Source organism: Dermacentor variabilis, chromosome 1, assembly GCF_050947875.1.
Source record: "Dermacentor variabilis isolate Ectoservices chromosome 1, ASM5094787v1, whole genome shotgun sequence".
NCBI classification, from domain to species: Eukaryota; Metazoa; Arthropoda; class Arachnida; order Ixodida; family Ixodidae; genus Dermacentor; species Dermacentor variabilis.
Window position 1 is genome coordinate 165,508,562 of NC_134568.1, and position 20,239 is coordinate 165,528,800.

At 45.6% G+C, this 20,239-nt stretch overlaps 1 protein-coding gene across 1 annotated transcript in view; it reads right to left on the reverse strand.

The window, feature by feature from the left end:
• Positions 1–20,239, reverse strand: part of LOC142587752 (uncharacterized) — an 88,828-nt gene that overhangs the window by 22,315 nt on the left and 46,274 nt on the right. Inside the window, exons 2-4 of the mRNA XM_075698979.1 lie at positions 10,434–10,599; positions 9,394–9,485; positions 7,695–7,764 (exon numbers count right to left, since the gene is read on the reverse strand). Coding sequence (XP_075555094.1) covers positions 7,695–7,764; positions 9,394–9,485; positions 10,434–10,593 — 322 coding nt within the window. The 5' untranslated portion in view covers positions 10,594–10,599. The remainder of the gene's footprint in view (positions 1–7,694; positions 7,765–9,393; positions 9,486–10,433; positions 10,600–20,239) is intronic.

Genomic DNA, 20,239 nt, shown 5'->3' on the forward strand with positions numbered 1-20,239 from the left:
GTTGGGCCTCCGCAATTTCTTCCATTGTGTTGTGCACCCCTAGACTCATGAGTTTGTCGGTTGCAGCGTTACTGGGTATCCCTAGGGCTACTTTAACGAGCTTCCTGAGCACCACAGCAAGTTTGTTAAGCCTGCTTCCATTCGAATAATCCAGCCACATAAGTGGAGTGACAGAGAGAAAAGGCATGTATTAGCCTCAAAGCGCTGTCTTCTCCTAAGCCTCTGTGTCTATTGGTAATTCTTCTTAGTAACCTAATGACTTCATCTGTTTTATTCGAGATATGTTGTATTGTTCTATAGTTAGTATTGTTTCCGTCTTTGTGATACCCAAGAACCTTGATTTCTTCAACTAGCCTGATTGCGGATCCTTCATGAATGTATAAGCACACTCTTGGCTCATCCTCCGGAATGTAACCTCTTGGTTTAGGACCTTTTCTGCGATGTTTAATGACTAAGAGTTCTGATTTAGCTGCCGAGCATTTCAACCCCATGTCTTTCAGTGTGTTCTCTACAACGTATAAACTTTCCTGTAATCTGGTCTCTGTCTGTCCTGCATTGCCCTTGGCACTCCATATGGTTATGTCGTCGGCATATATCACATAATGTATACCCTCAATTTTCTCCAGATTTCTTGCAACCTTGGACACTGCCAAATTGATTAGCATGGGTGAGAGCACAGCACCTTGTGGAGTGCCCCTATTTTCCAAATTCTTAGCTTCTGATTTAAGCTCACCCAGCATGAGTTGTGCAGTTCTATTTCTAAGAAAGTCCTTAATCATGTTAAAAGTCTCTTACCTAAACCCATGTCCGAGAGAACGTGAAATATTGCCTTATGCTTTATACGATCAAAAGCTTTTTCCACATCCAATCCCAAAAGAGCTTTCGTATGCGCTGGGCTGGCCTGTATAAGTTGATGTTTGATCAGCAGCATAGCATCCTGAGTTGACAGCCCTGGACGAAAGCCGATCAAGTTGTATGGGAGGATCTCGTTCTGCTCAACGTATTTCGTGAGTCGATTTAGGATGAAATGTTCCATAGCTTTGCCTAGACATGACGTTAAGGAAATAGGACGGAGGTTGTCTAGGGTGAGTTGTTTGCCTGGCTTTGGTATGAGGATAGTATTGGCCACCCTCCATTCTTCTGAGTATACCCCTTTTCTCCAACGTTCATTGAAGTGTTCATTTAGATAAAAGATTGACTCATCATGTAGATTTCTTAATATCTTGTTAGTTATTCCGTCAGGTCCAGCCGCCGATCTACCATTAAGACTGTGAAGAGCCGCCCTCACTTCACTCTCAGTGAAGTCCCGGTCAACTTCTTCACATATGCCTCCCGTATAGTCGGGGCTCTTGTCTCCTTCGTTTGGTTGTTTAAGTGGGAGATATTTGGCTGCCAGACTATCCATGATATCCCTCTCTGTTTTATCTTGGCTTTCCTGATGAACCAACTTAGCTATAGCTGTTCCCTTCCTTGTCCTTGTTTCATTCTCGTTGAGCAAGTGTTTGAAGAGGTTCCACCTACCTCCATGTTTGAGTTTACCATCAGCCGAATTACAGATCTCCTAAAATTCGGTGTATATGGGAAGGTATCGCGAAGTGTGGAAACGTTGTTTCACGGCTTTCCCCTTGGCGTGGCATGAACAATGTACTTTTTTTAAATAAAATCCATCGTGCAAGCTTCGCGCCATGTTCATTTGGAGTAGCGGACGAGGACATAGCTCACGTGCTACCGGAGTGCCCCCTATACGCCCAGCAAAAGCAACAGCTGCCCTTAAAACTTAGTGCTCTGTGTAATCATGCATTGTCCCTTGGAGCAATACTTGGGCCATGGACAGTTGGTGGCCTTGAAAGAACAGCTTTCCGTGCAGTTAAATGCCGTTAATGCAGTTAGCCTTCTTAGGATACATTACGTACTTCTCGGGGTCGGTCGGTCGATCGGTCTTTGCCTGCCTGCCTGCCTGCCTGCCTGCCTGCCTGCCTGCCTGCCTGCCTGCCTGCCTACCTTCCTGTCTGTCTGTCTGTCTGTCTGTCTGTCTGTCTGTCTGTCTGTCTGTCTGTCTGTCTGTCTGTCTGTCTGTCTGTCTGTCTGTCTGTCTGTCTGTCTGTCTGTCTGTCTGTCTGTCTGTCTGTTTATCTGTCTGTACGCGTAAAGTGCTTCGAGCGGCCAGTCGCGCGGCAATTTTGCGTGTGTTCACGGGCTTCTTTCACGCTCGGAAAAACAGTTTTATGCAGCACGTATCGAGCAACTGTGTATCGGTTGCTAGCACGCATCGATACCAAGCTGTATAGGGAGTTTCTCATGTTGCTGTACAATTTTCTCGTTGACACTTCTAATCAAACTATAATATTTAAGAAGTTGATTAATTAATTAAGACTAATGTAATTAGGCGGCATGCAAAAATAATGAGTATCTCCAAGCGACGCCAAACAAGATTACCTTGGTTCTGTCCAGCTACGTGGCCTTTGCATATTTTTTAAAATTTGGTGCATGATAGTTGGGACATCCTGTATATTCAGAAAATCTTGTCTGAAAAACGTGTCATGCGCAAACTTCGTGGAGGCGTCGCTAGATGACACAGCGCGTCCAGAGGGAAGCGCCAGATACGAGTCCGGCTGCACACACTCCTACATGACTCGTTTCGGCAGTGGCCATACGGTGTGTCGCTACAATGCTTCAAAGCTAATCGCGTTAATTTCGACATTCAACGATTTTCTGCAGTGTCTTGCTTTCGTTATTGTGTGTCCGTTTAATTTTCACCCTTGTATGTGTGACGGCTTGTGCATGCTAAAGTGTTTTAATTCGTTAGCATTCTTAGGGTACCTCACGCACTTGCCAGGGGTTATGTATGTATGCATGCATGCATGCATGCATGTATGTATGTATGTATGTATGTATGTATGTATGTATGTATGTATGTATGTATGTATGTATGTATGTATGTATGTATGTATGTATGTATGTATGTATGTATGTATGTATGTATGTATGTATGTATGTATGTATTCACCTATGTTTGTACCTAACCGTTTTCCCTTTTACTTGAGTCACCGTTGAGTGCTGTTGGACTGGGTGCTGTTCGAAGAAGCTGTTCGACATGGACTTGGAGCACTGAGTATGCGCCACTCGGTCAGTGCTAGTCTCCAATGAACCTCTGACGCCAACTTGCGTAACTCGATATGTCATAGTGGGAATGTGCCGTTCTACAATGACGAGAAAAATTAAGTTTCTTTGATATTGAACGGAATCGAACCCACCTCACAAGGGATCCTCAATGAGAACAACCCGACATTTGGAGGCTGCGTGTCACAAATGCACTGGGCAGGTGCCGCTTTTCGGTGAACAGCTTTCACTCCAACGCTTTAGTGAGCTTGACGGATGAATTCACTAGGTATGAGTTAACTCAACTCATCAACCTCACTAGGCATGTGCCACTCTTTAATGAACATCTCGCAATCTTGGGTCACTGAGTATGCGCGACTGAGTGTGCGGCAAGCGAGGGAACAATTCTCAGCGTTCACAGGCATCGGCGCGCCACGCATCTCGGAGGCCACGCGCGGACTTCGTGGCAATGCCACTAGATGGCTCAGCATGTTCAGAAAGAAGCGCGAGAGAGGAGCCCAGTTGTTGCATGGCTCGTTTCTAGCGTTCGCACGCACCGGCGCTAGATGTCGCCGAGTGTTCTTATGGAAGCGCGAAAGAGGAGTCCCGCTGTAGTACACGCCTAATATATAACTGGTTTCTGCGGTGGTAATACGTTGTGTCGCTATATTCCTTTAATGCTAACGCATTGGTGTCCATAGTCATCGTTAGATGGGTTCTGGCGCAATTTTGTATTATTTTTTATTTATTTATTTTAAAGGAAAATTTTTTGCATAGAAGTGATTGAGCCGCCGGAGGCGTACTACTGCAAGTCTCTGTAATTAGTCCCCATTTAACCCCACGTACCTATCTACCAGGATTTCTTTCTGAATTTAGGCAAGACATAATGTTATTTAAGAATATATATATCGTGTCGTTCATTACATAGTGAGGGTATCGACTTCGGCAGCTTTGATGCCGTTAGGCAGCATACGAGGGTTTATTGGCCAGTTTTCTCCTTTCTAATTCACGTACAAGGTGATGCCTGCAATAGAAAAAGATGGTCTGCAGCCGCCGTTATAAGCGTAAGTTATGGCACTGGCTAAAACTCCCAGGGCTTGATTTAGTACACATATGCAAATACCCAGGAAAGTGGATGGAAAAACGGCGGAAATGGAAAGTGGTTTGGTTTAGCTCTGGCGGAATAAGGGAGGGGGGTTGAAAACCTTCCTCTCCCCGGAAGTCAATTGGGTTTTCCTGTTTAACACAGGGTCATGGGTTTTACTTCCGGTCGCAGCGGCCGCAATCCTATGGGAGAGGAATGAAGGAACGCTTTTGCAACGGCGTTTTGCGTCCCCTTTAAAGATGACTAGGTGGTTGAAATCATTCCGGATCCCTTCCCTACGTAGTCTCCCGCAGTATTTGGGGTGGTTTAGGACGTTAGGCCGCGTCAATTAATTTTGGTTATAGGACTACACAGCCGCTTTTAAGATTTAGCGGAACAGTATCGTCGAATTATTTATTTCCGCTATACATATATAGAGAATTTTTGTACCTTGAGGCGAAAATAATAGGTTTATAGTTGATAGCGGACTCTTGAGTGCATTTAGATTGATCCTTAGGAGATAAGGGAGCTTCTAACTGAATTTAAATGTTCCTAAAAGTTATATGGCACTCTAGGAGGGGCAGCTGTTATTTCTTAAATGAAGCCATGCGAATCCAGCATGCTTTGATTTTAAGACTCTCAAACACAGAGGACTGAAGTGTCTAAAATGGGCGCCTTCAACACATCTACAGACACGAAGGCTCAAAGAAATGATGTGATGCTTCTCGGACATTTCTTTCTCTCTTCTTTCTTCCTCTTTCTTTTCCTTTTTCTTTCTTTCTTTCTTTCTTTCTTTCTTTCTTTCTTTCTTTTTTGGACGTCACGCAGGAACTAAGCCGCGATAGCAATTAACGCCACTACTCGCTGGCAGCCGTTGCGTTTGAAATGTACAAGCACGTTCGTTGTCGTGATGCTGCGTTTCGGGCCTTGTGCCTTGTACTTCCAGGGTGGCCGCAGACCCGGCGGGGGAAAGCAGACGTACCACTAGAGAGGCTGACCCTCCGTGGTTGCTTAGTGGCTATGGTGTTAGGCTGCTAAGCACGAGGTCGCGGGATCGAATCCCGGCCACGGCGGCCGCATTTCGATGGGGGTGAAATGCGAAAACACCCGTGTACTTAGATTTACAGGGTGTCTACCAACCGGGAAAATCGAGAATTCTAAGGGATTTTGAGTAGTCTGGAAAAACTCAGGGAATTTGTGCTTCTACAGGGAAAATTAGCTGTAATTTTATTGAAAGGGTCGAAAGTCGCAGTAATGCTGGCTCGAGTACAGACAGGAATCGTAATGAATCGTCTTTGACGCCCTGTCGTCGGCTGGAGGAGTTGCCAGTATACAGTCAACGACCGACTTCCCAGATTCCCGATAATTTGGACGGCTTCACGGCACCGCCACCACGTACCTCATAGAGTCAATGTATCAGAACGTCTGAAATTTTTGGACGCAAGAACTCTTCGCCGTCCGATTTTCTGGACGTTTTGCCGTGACCGCAGATTCGAAGCGGCATTACTCAAAGCCACCACCGCTGCCATTTTGATTACCTCGCCGCCTCGAAGCGGCGCTCTCGCTCGCAGATCCACTGGCAGCCGTAGCCACCACTGCGGCAACGTTAGGTCTAACTGCTTCGACGTTCGCTATAAAGCTTCTTGCCGTTGGGTGCCCTGTTTTTTTTTTTTGAAAGAACTCGCAGATATCAGCAATGGCACGGACTCTTTGTGGTCCTCGCGAGTGGCTTAGAAGCTTGGACAGCACGGTGCGTTGCATAATGCCTGTTCCCGAAAGTCAGCTTCGCCTCGATACAGAAATGTTACTTGGTGAAGCATGCGCAAAAGTATTACAGTGGAGCATAACAAGCGTGGAAAGGGCCTGTTACCACGGGGCACAGTTTGTATTCCTTAATTATACACGCGTGCACCCGGTATTTCCTTTCACAGTACGAGCACCGATATGCCTAATAAGTGTACCTACAGGCCTTCAGAGCGTTTTCGAATGTACCTGTGGCGGTTTGAGCCCCTAAGGGCAGTAAATGACATGCATTTAGTTTTTCCCACTCGCCGATTTTTCGGACGTTTTCGCGGCCCCTAAGAAGTTCCAAAAATCAGACGTGGACTGTGCAACTGACCTAGACGATGCTTCAAATTTTCCGTGGGGCGAACGAGTGGCGGAAGGAGGACAAGAACAGAAAAGACCCACGCATTGAGGAATGAACGGGAAAGGAAGCGTGCTGCCGCCGTTTTGAAGGAGCTTGAGCTCAAAAAACAAAGTGTTGGCTGATGCCGAGATGCAGGTGTCCTTCATCCAAACCAAAATAAACTCTTTAAAGCAGTGAAACACAGCACTAAGGCGTCGTGCCTGGGCTGCGAGTATGTCAGGACAGTTGAGGTTGACTTACGAACTGTTGAGGGAGAATCTCAATTGTGACAAAGTTCGGGCCTCATACCACTGAGCGTGCTATCAGTTGATAGAAATAGTTCATATTCGAAAATATTTGCTTCTGTATGCATCTCCTTTTTATTTGTATTTGAGAATGTCCGACTCGATTTGCAATTTTTTAAAGAGATTTTATTTGCTGTGCATATTACTAACTCCTCCTTTCTATTCTCTTCTTGAATAACATAAAGACTACTCCTTAGTATTCAAACTGGATTAAGTAGTTTTTTTTATTTGTTTCATATGCTTACTAGAGAATGACAGCATTGGGCGACGTGGTTTCAGCCCATCTTGACATAAAACGTAGTTCTGCGTCACTCAGGGAATTGTGCAAAGGCACCAGGGAAAACCTGGAAAACTCTTGGAATTTGGAAATGTCAACTTGGTAGACACCCTGATTTAGGTGCATGTTAAAGAACCCCATGTGGTCGAAATTTCCAGAGTCTCCCACTACGGCGTGCCTCATAATCAGAAGGTCATTTTGGCACGTAAAACCACTCAATTTAATTAACTAGAGAGGCTCGTGAACCGCCTTGGTGGCGCAGTAACTGTGACGTTGCGCTACTAAGGCCGATGGCGCGAGATCGAATTCTGGCCGTGGCGGCTGCATTTCGATGGGAGTGAAATGCAAAAACACCCTTGTACCGCGCATTGGGTGCACGTTAAAGAGGCCCGTTTGGTCAAAATTATTCCGGAGTCCCTCGCCACGGCGTGCGTCGTAATCAAATTGTGGTCTTGACATGCAAAACCCCAGAGGTTAATTTAGAAGCTCGTGAAACTTGTCGAACATAACTGATTTTGTTTTATCGCTAAGCCCTCAAGTACGACTTTTCCGCGTTCCTGCACTTTCGTGAAGCTAGCATAAAAATGGCCTTCGTGCAACATAAAGATATCAGTTGGTTATATTTGCAATCTGGTTTCCGGTTGCAATTTCCCATACGGGACTCCTTGCGATTTGAGAAATATTTGGCAATTTGAAATGTTTGTAATCTTGTTCGTGGAAAACTTTCGAGACAAAAAATGGTCACGCTGCTGCGGAAGCATTTCGCATTCTGCGCATGAGTAGTAACGTTAATTTACTCACGGTAACATGGCATCCTACAGACGTTCTCGCTGTGACCTTGGTGTGGCTGACACCAGTGCTTATCGTTGATCTGCGATTCAAACACATAGTCCTCGTTAATATGCACTTGTAGTTATCTGGCAAATCGGGCCCTCTAGTTCTGGCAAAAGCAGCGCTTAGAAAGATGTCTATTCCATTCCAGAAATTAGGCACACTAACAGGCCTTTAGGCCATTTTAAGGGCATCGATAGGTGACAAACCGCCAACAAAACGAGATTAGTATTCGATACTATATATATATATATATATATATATATATATATATATATATATATATATATATATATATATATATATATACACACACAAATTGCCGGAGCTAACTTTAGCCAGAGTTTAAGAATATGCAACTGCCACTTAGCTGGACCGAACAAAGATAATGTTGTTTACCGTCACTTAGAGATGCTCAGATTAGTTTTTTTTAATTCCGCGTAACTAGATAATTACACTCTAAGAACAGTTTACACCTTTTGGCTTGCCCCTTCTGCCACACAAAGATAATCGTCATCTGCCTTGATGCGTTTCCTTTCTTTATCGCTGCAAGCCCGGAACTTTCCAATGACGAACGGCACGCGCGTTATCAGAAGGGGCACTCCAAAGGGTGTAAACTGTTCTATGCTGATAACGCGCGTGCCATTCGTTACTGGAAAGTTCTGGGCTAGCAGCGTTAAAGAAAGGAAACGCATCAAGGCAGATGACGATTATTTTTGTGTGGCAGAAGGGGCAAGCCAAAGGGTGTAAACTGTTCTTAGAGTGTAGTCTTAATGAATTAATCAACTTCTCAAATATTATAATTAGATGTAAAGTGTCAACGAGAAAATTGTAGAGTGTCATGGAAAACTCCCAGTACAGCTTTCTGTTGCTCAATACGTGCTGTATAAAAGTGTTTTTCCGAGCGTGAGAGAAGCCCGCAAATGCACGCAAAATTGCCGTGCCACTGACCACTCGAGGAGGCACCTTTCGCGTATTCGCGGGCCTCTTTCACGCCCGGAAAAACACTTATGTAGCACGTATTGAGCAACAAAAAGCTGTACTGGGAGTTTTTGATGTCGCTCTGAAGTTGATTTATTAATCAAGGCTTATTACTTAATTAGGTGGAATGAAAGAAAGAAGTTTGAGTATCTTCAAGCGACGGCAAACAAGATTGCATTGTTCTGTGCAGCTACGTGATAGCTACTGTGCAGCTACGAGGTTGTAGCAATTGCTACGAACGGGTGGATATCTGATTTTCCCTTTATTCATTACTTCTCTCCACCTTGCGGGTTTCCGCAGAACTACTACGTCAAACACTTGCCTTTGCTTCGTGTTGTCGACAAATTCAACTTCGCCCTGCCATCTGCTAGCCGCCTGGTAAGCTCAGATGGTAGAGCGGCTGCACCGGAAAGGCGGTGGTCCCGGGTTCGAGTCCCGGACCAGGACGAATTTTTCTTCAACTATGAGGCGTTTTCTTTCGAGGAACCCGTATGGGTTTCCTTTGTAGCAATTGTTACGAACGGGTAGATGTCTGATTTTCCCTTTATTCAGCTACGTGGGATTTGCGTATTTTAAAGCTCTGGCTAAAGCTAGCTGGGACACCCTGTATATAGCCGAGTCTTACAGTACATAAAAAACAATTAAGTTTAATAGTACTCTCAAAGGGCAAAATTAATATTTGACCCACCTGAAAGATACCATGGTCGCCACTGCCATCGTATTTGCCTTTGTGGTATGCTCGAGTGTCAAACCTGCTTTCCCAATAGGCGAGGCACAGCCCTGTTGGAGTAAAACGCAAAGCAAAGAGGACGATGCTCCTACTGTTCCCACCCGTAGCACGTGTCTTTCAGCGTCCATGTGCACGTAGTATATTGAGGCACTACAACTGCAATCGAGGTAAGCGTGACTGCGCCAAATGTACTCCGCAAAGAGGCGCTTAACCGCCTAATGTGACCACAACGCTGCCCTATCCATGCTAAGCAACAGCAGTAAGACGCAGTAGCATGGGATGTCGCTACTTGGATTTTAGGCCTTGCGAAATGTGGCACACGGCGTCATGGCGCATGTAGGCTTGCAACGGTCGTGCCGCACACTTTTAGGAGTTCTACCACAAGTCCGTATACCTAATTTTTTTTCCCCTCTGTGATGAAACCTTGATGAGCAGGTCTTCGACATAAAGCCGGCGCTGCCCTCGAAGAGTTATACTTTATAGACATTTTTATTTGGGATTTATTGATTTCTACAGACATGCTTCGAATTATTCGAAATAAATTCGAAAATTTCAAAATTCGAAAATTCGGAAGTATATATCGAAAATGCGAAAGATACTTCGAATTCGAAGTATATATTTCTTTTTCGTCACCGAATTTGGCGCATGTACCTTCGTGCGAGGAATTGTTTATATGTCTATGGAACACAAATATCTCAATAGAAATAGGCTTGTTCACCAGTTTTGTTTATACCGACACTTCAGATTTCTGAGCAAACTAAAATAATTTTTTTACATTTGTGTATGTCTTCTCTTTTTTTGTCAGTCTTTAAAATATGTTTTTTTCGCCTGCCGTTTTCATATCGTAACCGTAAGTATCTGAAGTAGGAAGCTATGCATATTGCATAACTTCAGTTCTGATCAAACTCACTTTCTCTAAGACGGCGAAGTAGTCGACAAGCACTCTGTAAAGTATTTTCTATTCTAGTCAAAATCATTTTCTAACAAACACTACTCACACTTGTCGAGGTCCCTCTTGGGAAACTTGAAACGGTCGTGCAGCTCCAAGGCAAGTTCGCAGCGGTCGTAGACGCGAGCCCAGACGGCGGCGCAACCTACGCTGGCCAGCACCAAGCCCGTTAGTGCGTAGCTCGCCGGCCACCGCCTGCGGCGCTCCATCGGCAGCTGCGTCGAGAGCAACCACAGAAACGTGCATCGAGTGAGAAACGCATGTCGTCACTTCCTCTCGGCACTCGTGAGGAAGACCGCTTCCGCGTTCAAGCTCTGAACGGCTCTTGCCACTCTATACATGTTCCTGACTGTTGAAAGCAAAGGGAGGCAATTAGTATTGGGAACGAGGAAAAGTATGAAAGTCCGTGAAGTGTGCGTAATAGCATGGTACCACTTAGGTCTGAAGTGGTGACGGTCATTGCCTTGACACTGGCCTAATGCCCAAACGCAATCCAAGTCGCACCGAGCCGCGACTTTGATCGCTACTGTGCTAGGTAAATGCAATAAATGTACTGCAAAAAAAGATCCCTTCATGGATATTACTAACGAATACGTATCACAATTCGTCGCTCTTACATAAAATCTATCCGGATACTTACAGTGATGCTACTTGCCGCGATCATGGAGAAATAGCCACGTTAGAACACATGCTCTGGCGGTTTGCCCGGTCACGCTCTATCATCGATAACAGCGCGGCCAGATGGGAGGCGGTTCTCCGCAGCCCTCTTCTGGCTGACCAACTCTGGGCTGTCCTGCAGGCCCACGATGCGGCCGAGCGGCTCGGCCTTCCGGTTCCCACGTGAGGGCGGCCCGTTTCGTGAAGACTCACGATCTGCAGGGCTTCAATTAAGTTTTGCCATACCATACCATGGATATAGTGTATTATTTTTTTAGAAACGTGGTGAGCGTCATTATGAAACTACACATTGTTCCCTATGCAAAACTGTACGGCGTAATTTACAAAACTTTACTTTCCTAAGAATTTCTTTTTCATGGCTGGCCGCCTCCGTTATAGCAACTGGACCGCGCTTGTTCTCAAGAACAACTTCCACTTATGACGCGCTTTTGTGAGTACGTGCTCTGTATTCATAATGACCTGGAATTACTATGAGCAGCTTTCATAGGCTGAAACCCCTTTTTGTGTAAGAAACCAGATGTTGCCTCCTGAGATTTCAGCCGGCTATCAATTGATATCAAGGTAGTAAAACGTTATGCTTCAAATGCTGGGAGGAGGATGAGGGAAAAGAAAGGAAGAACAGCCACTGTAAATACCCACTAGTTATCCTGTGCTAAGGAAGGGTTAGAGGGAATGAAAGATGATAGAAGAAAAAAATGAGAGAGAGAGAGAGAGAGAGAGAGAGAGAGAGAGAGAGAGAGAGAGAGAATGCAGCAGGTCCAACGAGTTGGAATCTATATACAGCGAAGCTTTGTGAGAGTGCATAAAAAGTCGAGACACGAGTTTTTGTTTATTGAATATCCGCACAAAGTGACCCTGCATGATCGCCGCTGCTGCGGATGGATGGATGGATGGATGGATGGATGGATGGATGGATGGATGGATGGATGGATGGATGGATGGATGGATGGATGAATGAATGAATGGATGGGTGGATGGATGCTATGAGTGTCCCCTTTGGAACGGGGTGGTGGTTTGCGCCGCCAAGCTCTTGTTATTATATTGCCTAATGTCCTATATATCTTAAAAAGAAAAAAAGAAAAGGAGAAAGAGAACCCACGATGAATTCCCATAACCAAATTTTCTGAAGCCCTATTGTGAACTTTGTTTTTGTACGCCCTCCGCTGTTTGTCGTTTCACTACTTCCACCAATCTTTCAATCGCCTCTGACTAATCTCTCTTAACGGACATGTTTACTTTGCCCCTGTTCTCGCTCAACCCAAGGGCTTCAAGGAGGCCAGAGGTGACTAAATCGACAGCTGGGCAGATATATTCTCATTCTAATAAAACATGCTCCATCGTTTCCCTAGCGTTACCGCAGCAAGCACATGGTTCTTCTTTGTTGTATCTCGATTTAGAAGTGCGTGTTCTAAGGCATCCTGATCTCGCTCCAAAAAGTAAGGAGCTTCACTCTGAGTTATCATAAATTGCTTCTTTCCTGATTTTTTTTACTCTTAGGTAGTTACTCATAGCAGGTCTCTTTTCATTGCCGCCACCCGTGAGATTATCTCAGCCTTTATGATTTTCCGCTTGACCTTCTTTGTTGCCATGTTGCTCACCATACAGGTCGCATACTCGCTGGTAAGCTTCCTAGTTGTTTTCCTCCACTGTGAATCAATGTTTTTCCTGTACGAATACCTGAACACTCTCCCAACCCATTTACTTTCTTCCATATTCCTCAGTCTTTCTTCGTAATCAATTTTACTGTGAGCTTCCCTCACTTCAAAATTTGTGCCGCCCATATCACCCTGCACAGCTTAATTTGTAATCTTCCCGTGAGCGCCCAATGCGAGGCGTCCCATTGACTTTTGGTTGCCACCGAGACCTGATTGTACTCCGGAATTCAAGCAAACGACCGCATTTTCAGATGTAAGTCCTGAAACCATTACACGTTTCCACAAACCCCGGAGTACCTCGTACCTATTGTATCCCTATAGCGCTTTGGCTTTCATTATGGCCGCATTTCGTTTCCCCTTTACTGTTATTGTTTTTTCCTGTGTTTGCATTAATGTATTGCCTGCGTTTATCCATATACCAATATACCAACATATTTATATTCTTTTATGGGAGGTATTTCCTGGCCCTGTATTGACACTGCGCGGAATAACAAGCGCGGAATACTTGTTGGCCAATGGTACAGCAGCACCCTTGTCACACCAAAATCATGTTGCTCAACAAGCTCGAGGCTTTTCCGTGTAGCATATGATGTGGTGTTCGCCTTGCTATTGGTATTGATTGCTATCACGCACTTTGTCGCTACTATTCTTTTAGGTGTGAAAAGTGGTCTCCTTTAGGACAAGTGCAGGCGCGCGTTGGCACTGTTTGCGGTCCAAAATATTGCAACGGTGTCTATGGCGACACGATTTCAGCAGACGACCGTCCTGATCTGCGTTTGCGAATTCGCAGATCGAACCGCAGGTATAGTCACAGCCTTATGACCCCCGTCACGAAGACTACTTCAAACCACTTTCCATTCTCGGAAAGAGAAAACACAAGATATCTTAACAAGGCATTTCAACGCGTGTGAAGAGTTAATATTAGTATTTAACTGAGCAATTGGTTCACAGCGAGCTTGAACAGCTGAACTAAACAAACAAATTCACGCAGAAACTCCTCTAGGAGTTGCCATCTCATCTCATCTCATGTCAGTGCTCACCTCCACGCAGCGCGGTGTCGTTATCAATGTTACGAAACTTGATCCACCCAGTATAAACCACAGCGCTACCGCGCGACACGAACTGCTCCGGACGGCGGCGCAACGTGAATAGATGACGCAAGCAAACTACTACAGGTGGCGGTGCCAGATGCGCTGATGACGTTCCGATTATTATGGGGAACCAGCGCTGGCCAGGAGGCGCTACGACAGTTTTAGTGTGAAACTAAAATAGGCTGACACCATCCGGTAGGGAGTCTAATCAGATGGCACAGCATATTTAACGATAACAGACGCGCGGCTGTATCAATACTTGCTTAGCCCGATGCGCCGAGCCATGCCATGCGCGTTGCGTTGGGCGCATGCGCAGCTACGTCCTAGTTCGTCGGTTTCCTGTCATGGGAGGAGCAGTGAAAAGCGTGTCTCGAGAAGATCGGCGAATTTGCTGACGCGAAATTGCAGCGTGTGCTACTGAAAACTGTGTCCACCGCTCGCTAGGCTGTGTTACGGCGCTGCTGTTGGCAGGCGAAGCTTCAGAGCTGGCTGCCCATAAGCCAGTATCGCTATTTAGTGTCTTACCCATCCGCGTCGAACCATTATTAACCGTGTTGAACCGTACTCCGGCGGCGGCTGTGTACGGCGCGGCTGCGCGGGTCTTGAAAGCGATCCAAGGTCGATCCAAATAGGTCGCGAAGCTTCGGGCGAAAAGCGGTTCAGTACAGATCGTCACCGACATCAGCAAGGGGGGGTTATGGGAGCAGCGATTGAAGCGCGACTATGTTTGGAGGGAACAAACATTGGGAAAGAAAAAAGCGTTTTTTTTTAATTCAAGTGAGACAGTTAGGTTCATTCAACGAAAATGAAATTCCTGGTCAATTTTATATATTCATGACCAGTTAAGAAAATACAAGTTTATTCCATTTTATTATTATTAATAAATGTATTTATTTTCAGCGCCAAGCGTTAGAGGGGGCGTTGACGCCGCTATCACTCGCAATGCAATGCACGTATTGAAATGGGCAGAAAGGCGCACTCGTAAAGTTCACCTGTTGAAATACGCCCCCCTCACAGTTTTTGCTTTCTTGCTTGTCGAAGTTTGTCTGAATTTGGTGACGCGGGTAGATTCATCGCTTCTTAATCTGTTCAGTCAAAAGTAGTGAGTTAGGACAGCCAGATAATTGTGTAGTTTGCGTGCGACTGCGCCTGCCGACGGGCTTGGCGTCCGAAGATAGGATCCGCACTCTACACCTAAAGCTTTCGTCGGCCTCCAAAGAAAGTATGTTCTGTGCAGGGGTGCGATTTTGACAACCGTACGACTGGATTTTCCTGCATCGCTTTCCGCGCTGAAAGCTCGAAACGCCCATCAAGTCGAATGGTGGGGCATTTGAATAAATAGCTCCAAATGCAGACCAACAAAACAAATTTCGCGCCTTCGAAAACAAAATGACGTCACTTCTGCTTTTAACGGACATGGCGTCACATTATTTTTTCTTCCGCCGGAAGTGTTCCCACCACATACAGATGGCGCTAAGCCCCATGAACAGCTGATGGACCTCCATGTTTTGAACGTATGGGCTCCTATGGAAGCTTCGCTACCAGGTATATTTACCTTGAGCGATCTGCGATTGGGGCAGAGTGCAGCGAATGCTGATAGCTGCGTGAGCGCTGTGTTCTCGCCGTTTAGTTCCCGTTTAAATAAGGCAGTACGAAGGTGAACTCGCTCGCTGCTGCGGGCCATAACTTGAAAGCGATCGTCTTACGTGACGGACGGACGGTTTTCCACGTTGGATAAGCATAGAAATGCTAACGCATGTAAAAAGAAAGGACTAAGGAAAACAGGCAAGGACGTCGCTGTGTCGGAAGTGACGTTCTTATGTGTCTTCCTTAGTCCTTTGTTTTTTCTGTTCAGCTGTTCACACTCGTCTTAGCTATGAACCAACTAGCTCAGTTAAACACTAATCTGACACAGCGATATCCTTGTCTATCTTCCTTAGTCCTTTGTTTTTCAAACTTGTCCTATCTTTGCCAGAAGTTTTTTCTTCTTTTTTTTTGAGGTTGTCACACTGGTTGGCATCGTCTCTGTTGCCAACGCTGTAGTGCAGTGTTCACTTTCAACTTCTTTTATTAATCACATGAAAAGTGGGACAGTATGTGTAGCAAAGCAGATGCTGAGTGCCAACTGTTGGGAAACATGGTAGCCGGTTTATTAGAGTCTAGTGTATGATTTAATATTACAAATGTGTATACACCCGCCGTGGTAGCTCAGTGGTTATGGTGTTGGGCTACTGAGCATGAGGTCGCGGGATCGGATCCCGGCCACGGCGGCCGCATTTCGATGGAGGCGAAATGCCAAAACGCCCGTGTACTTAGATTTAGGTGCGCGTTAAAGAACCCCAGGTGATCAAAATTCCTGGAGTCCTCCACTACGGCGTGCCTCATAATCAGAAAGTAGTTTTGGCACGTAAAGCCCCATGATTTAATTTAAATGTGTATACACACTTTCAATGCGCAATGTTTGTAACGTAATGCGTAGTAGTCGTTTTCCCAGCACCTTCTTTTCTTGTTCTTTATTGAGGAGCGCAGTGTGCTACTCTGTAACACTCTTTACATGTAGCCTGCAGTAGTCCTCGCTTCAAGCATACGCTTCGAAGGTGCTGACAAGCCCCCGACGCCCCACTCCGGATTCCTGCATCTTCTAAGAGAGAGAAAGAAAGCACCCACATATACCCTAGTCGCCCGCAGTGGCAATTCTGCAGTCGCTGCCGCACCATTAGGCCGCTTTCTTTCCTTTCTTCCTTCCATCTCTTTTATTTCTCTTTTCCTTTTCTTTTTTTACCGCGGGTCACTGAAACCCAGTCGGCTAGTAGCCTCTTTACTCGCTATATACTGCTTTCTTTAACTACTAGATTCACCACTTTACGCCAGAAAACTCCGTAGCTCAAGAACAATAGCAATATTTTAGAGCAAGCGCAGTGAGAGCATGCGCAGTAACAGCAGTAAGAGTGCTACTAGTCGACTGGGCTTCAATGACACCGCTCAAAAAAAAACAAATTAAGAGACAGAAAAAGAAAGTACAGAAAGGAAGGAATAAAAAAAAAGAAAGAAAAAAAAATTTAGGAGGGCGCTTAAGCGGCACCTTTAAGAGTGGAACGCAATAGCATTCAAAGATCCCTGACTGCTTCTTACGCCTCCCGGCAACTGCAGCTTATATGTAACCGTAATGTTTACCGGGAAACGCTGGCGACGAACACTATGCACGGAGGTGAGCTTTCTGGTAGAAACGCGACCTATTGCGTGGGCCGATCCTGGAGGTCGTGCATATTCGCGCCAAAAAAAAAAATTTACGTCATTTTCAGGTTCCCGTTATTGTATCGCACTTTTAATATTTAAGTCTGATAAGTTTTAGCATAAAAGGCATGCGCTGTCATTGTTTTGTTTCATGATATTTGTTTGTAGGCTGTCATTCTCAAAATTCCGAGGAGTAACTTTGTCACGAAGGTAAGACAAAGTATGAGCAACTTTAGTGATAGAATGATGTAGCAATAGAACCCGAATATACCCCCATGCCATATAGCAAGGCGTGGCATATACATATACTTTAATATATACAGAAATATTCGCTCATGGACAACTCCACCGACACCGACATAGTATCTTCTGCGACCCGGAACCCCTAACGCTATCTTGTTAAAGAAGAAAGCGCCTAATGGTGTGGCAGCCACAGGAGATTTGCCACTACGGGCGACTAGTGTACCTGTGTGTGTTTTCTTTTTCTCCCTTAGAAGATCCAGGATTCGTAACATGCCAGCCAAAACCAAGCGACATCAGTCCTTCGCATTTGAAAAAAGCGTGTCGCACTGTCATTCGCAAACACGCATTGATGCAGTGATATAAATCGCGTCTTGATCGCAAAGAACCCGAATATGCAGATGCCCCGGCTCAGCTCATTACCATTTTTCAGCCTGTCTGCGGATAACTAGGAAACTAGCTCAGTACGTCGCGTAGAAGGGAACCACTGTACGGTAATATTCAAGGCGCGGTCCACGCGACCGGCGCGCCTTGGAAACACCTGCCCAACCGCTGCTTAAATGGATGGGTGTGGGGTGTTGTAGAGAAGTGGGGGGGGGGGGGGTGAGTAGAGTGCCCAACGAAGACAACTTCCTCTGCGGCCAGGAAAAACTTGCTCACCTGAGACGTGTTCCAGTCTGCTTATCTGGCCCAATCGCGCTTTTTTGGCCGTTCATTCCTGCCGCTAGCGTTTGCCCCTTTCCCACTGGTCTCTCGGTTTTACTACCCTCTCCCGCCGGCTGCCGTCAAACACGGATTCTTCCGGAGGGCGCACGCCTCTCTCTGCGCACGGGAGCTGCAGCAGCGCGACCGTTATGGCGCAGGGATGGTTAGATCAGCTATATTTACGCGCATGGACGCCAATGGTTCGCGCGCGGTGAAGATCTTCCCTCAGTTAGCATGCGTCCCTGATTCTTCTTCTGTGCACAGACGCAGGCACACGCACGTAGGTCGCGCACGTGCTCGCACGTCGCAGTAGTTTGTTGCACGAGCAAAGTGCACTTCCCTCGGGAAAATAGGTCGGCGGGTCGTTCTATTGTTTGAAGACATCGGAGTTTCTATAAAGACAACGGGCGCAGCTAGACGTCTAACTTGGGAGTCGATAAAAATGATGCCGTTCCAAGGTATTAAAGGCGCTGCTGTTCTCATTCAACCTTTTTCTTCTGATGTAGACAAGCGCTTTAAAGAAACGAACGAGCAACCAAAAAAAGGGGCGACGAAAGAGGGCGCGCAAGGCAAAAATTTAGTCGGAAAAGTTTTGTACTGCCCGCAAATCAGGACTGACCTGAGGGTAGTCTTGAGCCGTGGCGATGGATAAGTGCCTATTGCGTTCTGCTGCTAAGCACGAGGCCTCGGGTTCCATTTCCTGTCGCGGCGGCCGCATTTTGATGGAGGCGGTATGCAAAAGCGTTCGTGTGCCATACTTCGGATGCCTTTTAAATTGTGAAAGGAAGCAAGTAGGTCAAAACTAATCCGAAGCCTTCCACAATACGGCAGCTCACATAAACCCTTTGTTGCTTTAAAAATATTGACCAAACAGTACAACACCGTGTTAACACGATACGTTTTCTATTCAGACTGGTTGCGCAGGGTAACGAGTACTTTTAATAATATTATAGCTTTTATACACTGCTTTCCTGTGTTAAATTTCTAGGATGTTAGGCTGGTATGTTGTCTTTCTGTTTGTATGCTCCTATAGCGCACGTTTATAATTGCGAATATCCGTCAGGAACATAAGAAGCATCCATTGTTTCTTGCTTTGGTATTCCTTTGATCACACTAGATTCTTGATTTTTTTTTTTTTTTTGCTGTTGCACTTTGTAGACTTACTCCCTCGTAACCAAGGAAGCGCACGTACAGAGACGGTGCTCAGAGAGGAATTGATACATAAATTCTTGCGTTTAATAAAGAAACGGAAGAAAGCGATAAATGCACCGATTAAGAAATCTGCGTCTTTGTTGGAACCAACAGGCCGTTACAACGACGAACAAGCTCTACAAAACTCTAGGTTACTTGATGCCGCACAATCACCATTTATGGTAGGATTAGATTGCAAGCTCTGAAATAATGTGCCTTATATGAGGTCGAATATACACTCATGCTCAAGAAAGCATTGATCCAGTTGCTATCAGACATTATTCGGGAAAGAGGGACAGTAATTATTTCAAGGATATCGTATCGAAAGGTGGTACGGTTGCAAGGAGTGGTTGATTTCTTTTTGCATTATGTTTTCAGACCTCAGAACAGAGGTGCTTGCAGGCTTGCTTGAAGTAAAGGTATATGGGTGTTTCTGATAGGTTATGTTTGATAATAATTGAAAAAAATGTCTGCAGTTTTTTTTAATGACGTCGCTAGACGATAGCACACTTTGATTACAGCAATTTCGGCGCTGTTCCAACGAGCAACGTCCTCACGTTCACTGAAGAGCAAGGAAACAATCGTTTTTCGGCGGCAGCCTATCTGGCTGTTTCGCTTATGCTGGACGCTGCGGGACGTTGGTCGTTATATAGAATATCAAATCAATAAATCACTCAAACGGCGTGACGGATAATAAAGGCCTTCGACGATCCTCACAATCGGACGCTTTACTTTCCGAATCCGGATAACTGCCTCTGAATGTATACAAGTTGATCAAAGGGCCTCACATAGATCGCAACTGCTTAGCAGACGGGAGTCGGACATGGGCAAAATGACGTCTCCCTTCCTTGAGATTGTGAATGTCGCAGAGACAGGGCCCTTGAGCTAGAAAACAACCATTCTTGGCTGCTCGTCGCTTTGGGTACTTCAGGGATTCGAAAGAAAACAGCAGTACGTCCTGCAGGTCTGTGCCAACTGAAATTAAGCGCACCCTTCTAAACGATTCATATTCAAAATTTACCAAACTTTACGCAGACGCCCCTGTTCACGGACGCGGTACA